The 13837-nt window shown below is 40.5% G+C and overlaps 1 protein-coding gene across 3 annotated transcripts in view; it reads left to right on the top strand.

Annotated features, from left to right (window-relative positions):
• Positions 1-13447, top strand: part of LHFP (lipoma HMGIC fusion partner) — a 281937-nt gene extending 268490 nt beyond the window's left edge. For 2 of the 3 annotated variants that reach the window (XM_011990248.1, XM_011990249.1), the window contains one exon: positions 12288-13447. In XM_011990248.1, the coding sequence (XP_011845638.1) occupies positions 12288-12406 (119 nt within the window). In that variant the 3' untranslated portion in view covers positions 12407-13447. The remainder of the gene's footprint in view (positions 1-12287) is intronic. The other variant, XM_011990250.1, reaches the window with a different exon arrangement.
• Positions 13448-13837: the final 390 nt, after the last annotated feature.

The raw sequence follows: 13837 nt of genomic DNA, 5'->3' as shown, positions 1-13837 counted from the left end.
TACATCTCAATTTTGTTTAGTTCTGCTGTGATTTATTTGTTTTCTTTTGTTTGCTTTGGCATTAGTTTGTTCTTGTTTTTCTGGTCCCACAGATATGATGTTAGATTATTAATTTGAGATCTTTCTAACTTCTTGATGTAGGCGTTTCATGTTATAACGTGTCCTCTCAACACTTCTTTTGCTGCATCTCAGATATTTTGTTACATTGTGTCTGTTTTCATTGATTTCAATGAATTTTTTAATTTTCTGCCTTAATTTCATTGTTTATGCAAAAGTTATTCAGGAGTAAGTTAATTTTCCTGTAATTATGTGGTTTTGAGAGATCTTCATGGTATCAATTTCTATTTTTATTTCAGTGTGGTCAGATAATATGCTTGGTATGATTTTACTTTTTAAAAATTTATTGAGACTTGCTTTATCACTGAACGTGTGGTCAGTCTTAGCATATGTTCCTTGCGCAGATGAAAATAATGTGTATTAAGCGGAGTATTTTGTAGGTTTCTGTTCGGTCTCATTGGTCATGTGGAGTTTAAAAACAGAATTTCTTTTTTGGTTTTCTGCCTTAATGATCTGCCTAACACTGTCAGTGGGATCTTGAAATCCCCCACTATTTTTGTGTGGCTGTCTAAATCTTTTCATGGGTTTAGAAGTGCTTCTTCTATGAATCCAGGTGCTCTAATGTTGGGTGTTTATATACTTAGGATAGTTAAGTCTTCTTGTTGAATTGAACCCTTTATCATTATGTAATGCCCTTCCTTGTCCTTGTTCACTGTGGTTGGTTTGAAGTCTGTTTTATTGAATGAGAGACTAGTGACCCCTGCTCTTTTTTGTTTTCCATTTGCAAAATACATCTTTCTTCCTCCCTTTGCTTTGAGCCCATGGTTGTTATTACATGTGAAATGCGTCTCTTGAAGACAGCAGATGGCTGGGTCTTACTTGTTTTACCCAACTTGCCACTCTGTGCCTTCTAAGTGGGGCATTTGTACCATTTACATTCAAGGTTTGTATTGATATGTGAGGTTTTGATCATGTCATTATGTTGTTAGCTGGTTGTTTTATACTTGATTGTGTGATCATTTTATAGGATATGTGTGCTAGGTACTTAAGTGTGTTTTTGTGGTGGCAGGTACTACTCTTTCATTTCCGTGTTTAGAGGAAGGACATCTGGTCTGATGGTAATGAATTTCTTTAGCATTTCCTTCACTAAGAAGGATTTTATTTCTCCTTTGCTTTTGAAGCTTAGTTTGGCTGGATATGAAATTCTTGGTTGAAATTTGTTTTCTTTAAGGATACTGAAAATAGGCCCCTAAGCTCTCCTGGCTTGTAAGTTTTCTGCTAAGAAATCTACTGTTAGGCTGATAAGCCTCCCTTTGTAAGTGACCTGACCCTTCTGTGTAATGGCCTTTAATATTTTTTTTCTTTCATGTCAACCTTGGAGAGTCTGATCAGTATGCGTCTAGTATGGCACCTTGCTGGAGTTCTTAGAACTTCTTGAATTTGAATGTCGACCTCCCTAGTGAGATTGTGGAAATTTTCATAGACTGTATCCTCAACTATGTTTTCCAAATTGGTTACTCTCTCTCTTTCTTTCTCAGGAATGACAGTGAGTCATAGGTTTGACCTCTTTACATAGTCCCCTATTTCTCAATGGTTTTATTCATTCTTTTTCATTCATTTTTCTTTATATTTGCCTGAATGAGTTGATTCATCAGACTGGTCTTTGAGCTCTGAGATTCTTTCTTCGGCTTAGTCTATTCTGTTATTAATGCTTGCAACTGTGTTATGAAATTCGTGTAGTAAATTTTTCAATTTCTCAAGTTCAGTTTGGTTCTTTCTTAAAATGGCCATGTCTTCTTTCATCTCTTGGATTATTTTACTGGTTTCCTTGGGTTGGATTTTAACTTTCTGCTGAATCTTGTTGAACTTCTTTCCCATCCATATTCTGAATTCTGTGTCTGTTATTTGAGCCATTTCAATCTGGTTAGCAACCATTGCTGGACAGCTAGTACAATCATTTGGAAGTAAGGAGACCCTCTGATTTTCTGAATTACCAGAGTTCTTGCCTGATTATTTTTCATCCAAGAGGGCTGGTGTTCTTTTATCTTTCTGAAATTGCTGTTGCTTGGGTGGGGCTTTTTGTTTTTATATTCTTTATTTTTCTGAGGATTTGAATGGGGTGTATGTTATACATAGTCGATTGGCTTCATTTCTGGGTGCTTTCAGAGGCCCAAGGTTCTGTGTGGAATCTTTATTTGTGGCTAGATTCCTGCTCTTCACCAGTGATGTGTGGTGAAAGAATTTTTGTTTGGTGGTGTAATTCAGGCTGCAATCCAGTGGATGGTGCATAAATGTAAGGGCTGGCAGATAGGCTGTCACTCAGTGGCACACTTCTTTCGTATTTCAGTGCATTCACAGCAGCAGTGGAGAGCTGCAGTCCTTGAGGGGAAATACTGGTCCCACCTACTGCAGTGCTGCTGTGGTGACTTAGGAGGCATCAAGATGGCCTCCTGGGATATTTTGAAAATAAACTCAATGCATGGGATCTGGGAGATTCTACCATTACACACACCTTCTCATCACCTATTCTTTGGGGGAATACTATGCAGGGAGCGCTATTCCCATTATATGCATGTGTGCAGCACCGCACCCCCAGGGCACATCTATTAGGAAGCCTGTAGAATGCAAAATAAATAGACGCCTTGGAGTTGTGTACAGGACAGCCCTGACAATCAATACAATTTCATACTTTCTGTAATAAATAGACATAAAGAAACAAGCAAAGGGGTTTTGTTTGTTTGTTTGTTTGTTGAGATGGAGTCTCGCTCTGTTGCCCAGGCTGGAGTTCAGTGGCACAATCTCGGCTTACTGCAACCTCCGCCTCCCAGGTTCAAGAGATTCTCCTGCCTCAGCCTCCCAAGTAGCTGGGACTACAGGCACAGGCCACCACGCCTGGCTAATTTTTTTTTTTTTTTTTTTTTTTTAAGTAGAGACTGGGTTTCACCGTGTTAGCCAGGATGTTCTTGATCTCCTGACCTCGTGATCCACCCGCCTCAGTCTCCCAAAGTGCTGGGATTACAGGCGTGAGCCACCGCGCCCAGCTGTAAAGGAGCTTTTAAAAAGAGCCACACCCCACAAACATTCTTCTCTCAGCCGTTTTACTTCTGCGTTTTCTGCCCACCAACCAAGTTTGGGTGGTCTTCTCTTTACAGGCACATGACACATCATTTTTACTGCTTGTCTCATTAAAAGTTTTTTTTAGGACCAGGCATGGTGGCTCATGCCTGTAATCTCAGCACTTTGAGAGGCCGAGGCAGGTGGATCATCTGAGGTCAGGAGTTTGAGACCAGCCAGGCCAACATGGTGAAACCCTGTCTCTACTAAGAATACAAAAATTAGCTGGGCATGGTGGCGCACACCTGTAATCCCAGCTACTTAGGAGGCTGAGGCAGGAGAATACCTTGAACACAGGAGGAGGCAGAGGTTGCAGTGAGCGCCATTGCACTCCAGCCTGGGAGACAGAGCGAGACTCTGTCTAAAAAAACAATATATATATCTCTATATACACACAAGGATACAAGCAACAAGGATACAATCTAATATGCCTACTTCTTTTTTACCCAAACTCTATATGTAAATATTAACATGTTAACATTTTTAAAATATCACAGATAAAAGATATTCTGCCTGGATAAATGAAGTCAGTCAGCTTATCATATCCTGACTCAGGCACTATGGCTACAAGGCATTCTGGGTGCTCAGCAGTGACCTTGTGGGGAAAGAGAAGTAAATGGGGATCCCGTGGAGCTCAAGTTCAAGGAAAGGCACTATAAACATGGAGGTTTTGTGATAAATGGCATGCAGTCAGAGGGCAGGAACTGCCTGAGTTAGTGTCCTGTGCTGCGCTTTCCAGAGCAATACAGTGAACAGTGGAGGGCGCTACTCTGGAGTCTCTGGGTGAAAGTGAGGATGATATGGTGGCACCAGCCAAACTTTTGAGGGTTCACAGGCAGACAGCAGCTCTGGAGGGGAACTAAAGTGTACCCAGGAGTTGAAGCCCTTCATCAGCTAAGGCTCAGACAGAATCAAGGTAGGGTCAAAAGCACTCAGTTTGGGACCATTTCTAGAGCCAGTTTCTCCTGCAGGGAGCATCAGTTATCTGTTCCTCAAGCAAACTTATATTAGACATCACATTCCCACATCCTTGAAGATGCACTGCCAAAGGTGCCAAGTGTGGTTTCATTGGCTCAGGAATCGGGGCTGTCAAGTCTTTGCAGGGTGCAGACCTTTAGTAATTGAAACCATGCTCATTGAACATGGGCATTGTTCAAAGAAAAACTCTGGCTGAATTGAATTTAAAGGAGTTTAATTGAGCAATCAACAATTCACAAATGAGGCAGCCCCCCGAATCACAACAGATTCAGAGAGACTACAGGGGTGCCTCATGGTCGGCACAAATTTATAGACAAAAAAGGAACGTGACGTACAACAATCAGAAGTAGGGTACAGAAACAACTGGATTGGCTACAGTTTGGTGTTTGCTTTATTTCAATACAGTTTGAACATTCAGCAGTGTATGAGTGGTTGAACTATGGCTGCTGGGATTGGCCAAGACTCAGCAATTATTACTGGTGCACACTCCTAAGTTAGGTTTCATTCTTGTCTGCCTGTTAAGCTAGGTTGCAGTTCATCCACAAGGATTCAAATATAGAAGTACAGAGTTATTCTCGGGCCATATTTAGTTCACTCTAACAGCATGTAGTCTTCTAAGAAGACTGGCAAATTGAAGGGGTAAGGTAAAATATGTTTTATTTTTTTCTTGGGCATAGACATGCCAAGACAAGTACTATTTAACAAGTGAGAAAAATGCATTTGATTAAGATCTTTTTTATACATTATCTGAGCACAGGAAAAAACTCTGGAATCAGTTTGACCCAAGTTCCAAGTTCAAGCTTTGTTATTTATTTGAGATACGGGGTAAGTGACTTATCCTTCAGTTTCTGCATCTTCAAAGTGAGAATAATGTTGGAAAGTATAAACAGATCAACGATCCAAGACAAAAATTATTAAAGGAGAGATTCCTTCATAACTTGTAACCTTTCACTCGTCATCTATATATGACAGCTGTTATAGGACTATTAATTTTGTATTTCTATTCTTAGCACAAGTATAATGTCTGATATCCATTCATGCCACAAATGTGTATCGGTTACTGTGATCTGGTCATCGTACTGAGTGCCCGAATAGAACATTGAAACAAGCAGACAGTCACACTTGGTAGGCTCCAAAATGTTAATTGAACACATTAATGAAAAGGCAGAGGTTAAACTCCGGTGTCCCTAAAAGATGAAAAGATCACCGGAATGCCATTGTTATATGAATAAGACTGGATTCTTTGTACCTCTCTTTCTGTCTCCATCACTTCCAAAAGCTATACTAAAAACTAATTTGAGCCACCCTAAGAAATCAGCAACAACCCTCCCCACCCCTATCTCTACTCTGGGGCTGCCCTGGAATTCCGCCACAGTCTTTTTCTATCGACTTGGCAGGTGGCTATGGTATGCTGCTTTCTGTCCCATTAACCTCTATTTTATCTGTCAAGAATAGTATTCCCCATTGTTGAAAGCAGCAATTTGCCAACCAAGCAAGCTTGGAGTCCTGTTTGATGGAGCATTACGGAGAGCAAAAGGGAAAGTTTAAACAGATTTGCTTCTCTAATTTCCTGAAAGGATCACAGACAAAACTTGCCCTCTGGAAAAATGCTTTCTGTTTGCATTATAATAACAAGCATTTATTGCCATGACATGGGCAGAGAGAGGCCATGGAAGAATGGTCCTGTATTTCCTGGTTTTATTTAGTTTCATTACTACTCATGAAAAGTATGCAGAAACACTTTTTTTCTATGACTGTAAAACATGGTGCTGATTTCTCATTATTGAGCACGCAGGTTTTAACAATAGGATCATGCTCAGAGAGAAAAACCTATTTTTCCTTTTCCTTTGGAGAAGTTCAAGGTGACAAGCCTGTGCCTGGTAAACCCTTAATCTCTCACAGAATTCTGGATGTTTTGCTTTCACATTTATAGTTTTATGAAAAAAAAATCCTGTTGTATCTGGTTTATTTCATTAAACTGAAGTTCTACAAAACATGTGTGTAATATACAAGGAATGCTTCAGAATAATACAGCTGATGTGAGTGATATGAACTGGAAAGTAAGCTTCATGAGACCAAAGACCCTGTGTGTATTGTTCCCTGCTGCATCTCCAGCTTCTTTAACATACCAAAACAGGTAGGAGGAGGTTACGATTTATTATATTGTGACTGTTCCTATCCAACAATACAAATGACAATTTCAAAGAGGGAATTTTCAGGCTTCAAGCTCTCGAACTCTGGAGGTGGTCATACCTCAACCCATTCTTTGCTTACACCCAAAATGGAATCCATCTCTTACTTGAGCAATACTTTAGCAAGACCCAAATCTGTCTGCATTTCTCCACTACATTTCCCATCCCCTCACTCCGAGCATACTGTTCCCTGGCCCCCCACATTCACGTTTGGCTCACTCCTGAACATCTGCAGGTCTTGGCTGAGATCTCACTTCTAATTTAAGCTTCTCTTTCACTGACCTGACCACACTACATAGATCACTTGCAATATGCTGCCTTCGCATCCTGGATTTTTTCTTCAAAGCACGTATCACAATTATCAGTATGTAAATGTCTCAGTATTGCTTAATGCTTATTTCCTTGACTAGACAATAAGCTCCTTGATAGCAGGAATTATATCTATATTATTCCCAACAAGCTCCCAGTACCCAGTGATTCATTCATAGTTGGAGCTGGCACTCACTGAATGTTTGTTGAATCAATGAATAAATTGAGAGAGGGAACGAGGAAAGGGAAAAGGAAGGGAAGAAGAAAATCAAGAATCAGGGTTGAATGACAGTATTTTTTCAGATTTGCTTAAGTTCTATTGATACACCTTTCTCTAGCTAGACTGATCTTGACCGTTTTTCCTCAAAAGACATGTATGCATATGTACTTTTGTATATTTTTTGAGGCTGGTTTGGTTGGTTGGCTATATCTCAGTATAATTTATAACATTAGAACAAATTCATATTAAACCACTTTTTGATTTAATAATTATTTTTAAAATTGCTTAGTAAATGAAAAAGCCTTCATGTCTTAAATGAAGGACTCTTTTTCTTGTAAATCACATTGAACATTAATAGCTCATTTTGAACCTTAACCGGCTGTTGAATTTTAATCCCAAATTTTGTAAATCACACACAAACTTCCATATGTCTGATTGATGGCCGTATTTTCTTATATCCTCAAACATTTTCTGCTATTATGGTACACTCCTTAAAGATCTTTACTTAATTTCCTGCCAGTTTTCATCTGATAGACATTTAGCCTGATACGTTCACTACCTGTTTTGTGACATAAACAAGAATGGATCCAGATAACAATGACTAGAAATTACAATGACACCTGAGCAAGACAAGGAATTGGATTTGCCCGAGGAAGAGGGCAGTGTGGTGAGAGCCGGAGCCAGCTGGTGCTGAAAGCTCTGCTCTGCCTCTTTCAGGTGACAGCAGGGCTTGGGTAGGTGGGTGGGGTGGTTTAGTTTCTGACAATGGTAGAGACTTACAGATCCCTTGATAAAGAAAAGCAAGAAAGTCTTTGTTCGTTCACTCCTGTCTTAGATCTGGTTCCCCAGAGTGGATCCTGAGATGAGGATTTGTGTTCAAGTGATTGAGGAAATGTGCCAAGGAAAAACCAGTGGGGAAGTGGAAAAGCAAGGTAGGGAAGGAGTCAACACCCAGCAGGGTGCGGTTTGTCATATGAGGGTTCAGCCTCAGCCTGAACTCACAGTACTGGGAACATTCATTATCATTACACTGCAGACTTTGTGCCACCTGGAGGGAAGAAAGCCAGGTGTGCACGCTCCAGTACAAGTCCATCGCTGGCAGTGGGTCACACCAGGGAGCATTTCAGCTGTCAAAGAGCTAGGACAGAGTAATGCCAGTCACTCATGGGTCCTCTGAAGAGCGTTGCAAATATAAGCTGTTAGGAGCAAACAGGAAGCTGGAGACTGAAAGTCCAGAACCAGCAAAGGGACACAGAGGAACTGGCTGGAGAATCTACAGCATCGGCTGTAGCTCCCCTGCCACTTATGAGATGCTGAAGCTTAAACTTCTGCTATTTTATTGACTTCTCTGCCAAAAACAAAAGCAAAACCAATATTATCATCTCTCTCATTACCTTCTGATAGTCAATCCATTACTAGCTTCTTTTTCCATCTTTGTTTAATAGATATGTCTACTGTCACATACACCGTTTTCAAATAATTAGCCTCAGCAACTTTTTCTTAAGTGCCAAATAATAAAGAATTATATACTCTACTTTTCATGTTAGGTTATGGAACTATGTATAGGGCAATACATTATTAATAATGAACAATTGATTGTGTTCTGTGTTATGAGTCCAGTGCTAAATAGATGGACCACAAATTTTGCCGACTCTTTGAAATGTTCTAAACTATTGGTCATCTCTTCTCTACCTATTAATTCACCCTCCTAGGTGTATTTAATCCAGCTAAAGAATAATTCAAGTTGGAGATTATTCCCAAGACTCACAACCACGTTCGTTCATGGTTGTCAGCAAATCTGACCTGTGAAGGGGGACCCGGTTACCCGTGAAAAATGCGTATTCTATCAGTATTAATGGAGGTCATTGTGCCAGTGAGACCTACCCAGAGGTGGAGAGGCGATCTTTCAGAATCTGTTACCCTGTTAAATTTAACACACTCGCTATGAGACCAGAAATACACACTTGGTTTGGGAAGTTCTCTCCAAAATTTCAGTGCCAAAACAGGACAAGAGTTACTCTTGAAATAAAATACTAGATTTACTGTTTTTCAGGTATTAGCTGTGTGCCTGCTTTGCTTCCTTTCTGCTTTTCTTTTACCTTGCCTTTCATTCAACAAATTATTTATTAGGTGCTTGCCATAGGCCTGGCATTTCCATGATCTAGAAGTAGAATTTCTGGGTGGAAGGAATCATAAGTGTGAAGCTCTAATGTCAGCAACAAGGCTGATGTGCTCCAGAAAAAGTGATCACTGTGGCCAGAGATAAGACACAGGAGAGAGTGGTCATGAGGTGTGAGAGGTCAGCAGACATTTAAGCCCTCAGGCTATAGGAAGGGCATTGATTTTTGAGAATTCATTAAAGGGACTTTTTTTTTCCTTTTTTTTTTTTTTTTTCTCGAGCCAGAGTTTTATTCTGCCATCCAGGCTGGAGTGCAGTGGCGCAGTCTTGGCTCACTGCAACCTCTGCCTCCTGGGTTCAACTGATTCTTATGTGTGGGCCACTTGCACTAATTTACTCTGTGTGCTTCATGTCTGTGTGCTTACGTAATGGCCTAAGAGCTTTTAAGATGTGGAGGCTCTTGATCAAATTCGCCTGGCTAATTTTTGTATTTTTGGTAGAGATGGGGTTTCACCATGTTGGCCAGGCTGGTCTTGAACTCCTGACCTCCAGTGATCCACCCGCCTTGGCCTCCCAAAATGCTGGGTCATTACAGGGTTTTAAGTAAGAGCGTGGCTTGATCTGATTGATTTTTTAAAAGACAGCTGCCTACCTTGCTGTTGGTGATGATATAAGAAGAATCAGAGAGACAAGAAAGCAATGACAGCAGACCAGACTGCCTGGGGGATGATGCGGGCATTTGAGAAGGGAAAGGATACAGGATAGATATGGGCGAGAGTGGCAGAGGACTTGCTACTTATTAAGGAGAAGTCCTGGAGCAGGTTATTAAACTTTCCTTGGCCTCCATCTTCCCTTCTGAAAGATGAGAATGATACTCATGTACTTGCCACATTGTGTTCCTGTGAGAATTAAAGCATTAATGTTTACTCCATGTAAAGCTTCATGACAATTTTGAGAAAATGGTAATCAAAACACATTTGCTATTTTTTAATTATTCATTGGATGTGGAAAGGGAGAAATCAAGGATGACACCTAGGTTGAGGACTGAACAACATAGCTTAATGTCTGTGTGCTTAGGTAATGGCCTAAGAACTTTCAGGATGTGGAGGCTCTTGATCAAATTTTGCTGCTTTTGACTCATGGTGACCACAAGCCAGTAACTCCCTTAGCTCTGTCTTGCCTTGCCTTTTTATCCGTGCATGGGGCACATGCTAACTACTTCTTCAGTAAATGTCCAGTGAAGATCCAAAGTTTAACTGCACGTTATACCTAACAGTCTTGGTAATTTTCAGCAGGTTATTAATTTTTCACAAATGAACAAGGTAAAAGTGGCTGTGTTCCGCGGTGAGCAGGCCTATGCACACCCAGCCCCATAGGCTGAGAGGCTGAGAAAAGAGGTGAGGAAAGAGGCTGACAAGTCCAGTTTCTCAGAAAAAAACATTTAATAGGGACTTACGAACAGAAGCCATGTCTCAGGCAGCTGCAAGATGGCGGATCTTCGCACCCGCCCTCCAGAAAGCAGCCTTTACACAGCAAGCTTTTAGGGTACAGATACGTGCAGCTGGTCACATCTCATACTTTCTTGCTGAAACTTATGACCTCTAGGGAGATGAGATAAACATCTTTATGAAAGGTTGTCTATGCCATAGGCATTGTTTCTTTATGGGGGGTTATCTACGCTATGGGAACACCTCGTTATGCAGGAGTCAAACGCTCGTCTTCATTGAGGTTTCGCTTCAAGATGGTGTCACTCTTGCCAAGCAACAGGCTGTTTTCCTGCAGACTGCTTGTGAAAAAAAGGGATGTGATTTTCTTTTTTTTTTTTTTTTTGAGACAGAGTCTCGCTCTGTCGCCCAGGCTGGAGTGCACTGGTGCAATCTTGGCTCACTGTGACCTCCGCCTCCTGGGTTCAAGTGATTCTCCTGTCTCAGCCTCCTGAGTAGTTGGGATTACAGGTGCCCACCACCTCGCCTGGCTAAATTTTGTTATTTTTAGTAGAGATGGGATTTCGTCATGTTGGTCAGGCTGGTTTTGAACTCCTGACCTCAGGTAATCCACCCACCTTGGCCTCTCAAAGTTCTGGGATTACAGGCCTGAGCCACCGTACCTGGCCCCGTGATTTTCAATCTGTGGCTTTTATGTTCAGTGACTGTGAAATCCAAATGTCTTGCTGTTTATGTTTGTATCTAATGTAATGCAAAACAAGAACCAAAAGGAGGAACATGGTTGCTGTTCAAGCATCGTCTGATAAGATGTTAAGACCAGCTGAAAAATGAATTAGAATTGAAGCAGAAAGTACAGTGTCCAGTATAAGATATAGAGGCCTTCTTTACTATGCACACAAAAAGAGTAACTTGGATGTCATTAAGAACGAAAAAGCTAATGAATGCAAAAACCCATTCCATTAACCCAAATAGGGTATCTGGGGACGCCAACCTATTCTTGGGATCTGGAACCCGGGTTTGAGTCCTGGCTCACTTTATTCCAAATTATAAGCGTATGACTATGGGTAAGTCACCAACTTCTTTAAATGCTCAGAAGCATTTTTGTCAACCATGTTGAGCTAGTATTCCACCTTATAATGTTGATAAAAGAACTGACAAAGGCAATATAGATAAATAAATCTGCTTATTATATTTTTAATATTTTGGGTGTGTTATGACTATTAAGACTAACCCAACTCTGAGAAATCAGGACCCATTTGGACACTTGTCATTATATTTTCATTTAAATGACACTTTATCTTCAAGGTGAGTGTTGATCCCAGAAGAATCTGGGAATTTTTGTTTTCTGATTCGGACAGTAGAGAGTAAGTCACTTGAGGATTCCACATAAATAGCAGTATTCACCTTAGCATTAGCCATTATCCTTCAAATGAGTTGCCTCCTCAAAGTGGCCCTTTTGCAGAAAGATTGCATCAACATTTAGATTTTTTCCCTAAAGTACTTTGTTATGCAGGTGAGCTTGGGTGATGTAAGTTAGAATTAACTCCTTCATCTCATATCCTGGTTGCTGCTATTCTTCTCTTTTTTTGACCGGGGTGTGGATATTGGTGGAGGGAACTACACTTCTCTTCGCCAGTGTGAGAGGCAGACATTGAGATCCTTCTGAAATGCACCCAGCCATTCTTGCTTTCTTCACTGTCCAGATAACTTTCAGCATGTTATGATTCCATTTAAGCGAGGATACCATATTCCTAATGGGTGTTTCAGAACCCACACACTGGAAGCAATAAGAAAGCCTGCTGCAAAGTCATCCTCATCTGTGTCTTTCTTCTTTCCCTCTCCTTTGTCCCTAGGGAAGTGTGAAATCGGCTGGGCCTACTACTGCACGGGAGCAGGTGCCACTGCCGCCATGCTGCTGTGCACATGGCTGGCTTGCTTTTCAGGCAAGAAACAGAAGCACTACCCATACTGAGATGGAGCCACCAAGAGCAGACAGAGGAGAAGACGGACTGAAGGGGCTTGGAGAGGTCAAAACATCCACCTACCTTCAAAAGGTGGAATAGTAGTTCTAATCCAATACAATGCTAATAAAATGAAACCCGATAAAATCAGGAACATGATATAGGAAGGAAGGATTGTAGGAGATTTGTGGGGGGAAAAAAAAGGAGAGTGTAGAATGATGGAGAAAAATGGACCAAAGCCTAAAAATATTGCAGGGCATGGGTGGTTCTATTCCACAGAGTATTGTTAATATACAACACACACACACACACACACCCCCCAAATCTATATATGCAAACAAGGGTTTGGGTTTTAGTTTTGTTTTTTTTGTTTGTTTGTTTGTTTTTAGGTGAAGACTCAGAAAATCAAAAGGGCTAGTAGAAACAGTGTTATGTTGGGAAGCAGGGTACCCCCAAAAATGTTCCCTGTAGGTCACGGCACTCCCGAAAGCACACAAGCACATACAGACATACGCATCCCCACACACACCCATGCACAAACGTGGATCATCGCACAGACTTTACGGGAGGTTTAGTGGTGCATTTCTCCTCTGTTTTCTTTTTAATATACATTTAAAATACAGTATTATCACTTTATAAAGCATATATTAAACCCAATAAATGGACCAATAAGCCAAACTATCAGTATTTTGTATATCCTGCATAAACTCTGATTTAGTTCCTCAACATATTTTCAGTGTTTATGCAGACCTTTAGAGTTAAGCCTTTGTATTTCCATGTTATTCAACAATATGCAATATTTCTGAGTAGCTTCTGCTGTGATATTCTTATGAAGAAAAGGGGCACCTTTCTGTCCACTGTAGGAGAGAATTCAGCCGAAGATATGAGAATCATGAGAGACATTTTCCAGTCATTGGATCGTGTTTTCTTTTGTCCATTATTGTACTGTGCTGTACCACATTTATTTCTATATTCATTTTGTAAAAAATTTAAAAGTGCTATTTTGTTTGTATTTGAAAATCTCTGTGAATAAATTCTCTCTTTGATCAATAGCTAGATGGGTCATGGAGTGTTAATTCAGTTATTGGATTTGCTTCCTTAATTTCTTCAATGTAGTTCTTCAACTGCTATAGTCTTGTAAAATTTCCTTTTCTCTTTTAAGGCCTGTCATTAATTCACTCACTAATCATCCAACGAGGCATTGTTCTAGGCACAAGTGTATTAAAAATGAGTAAGACAGTTTCTGCTTTCAACATGAATTCTTTGCAACCAGAATTCTAACTTCCTGCTTATTACATTTCAGTCATAACCAAATTCTGAGGAGAGAAGAACTTCAGGTCTGTTTTGTATTAAGTTTGAGAATATGGGTGGTATTCAGATGTGATTTAGGGCAACAAGAGCTAGATTGTGGTTCAAGGAGGTGACTGGACTGACAGTCTCCA

The sequence above is a fragment of the Mandrillus leucophaeus genome, unplaced genomic scaffold, assembly GCF_000951045.1.
Source record: "Mandrillus leucophaeus isolate KB7577 unplaced genomic scaffold, Mleu.le_1.0 Scaffold375, whole genome shotgun sequence".
Taxonomy (NCBI): Eukaryota; Metazoa; Chordata; class Mammalia; order Primates; family Cercopithecidae; genus Mandrillus; species Mandrillus leucophaeus.
The sequence above is the reverse complement of the archived record's forward strand: the minus strand, read 5'-3'. Positions and strand labels throughout refer to the sequence as shown.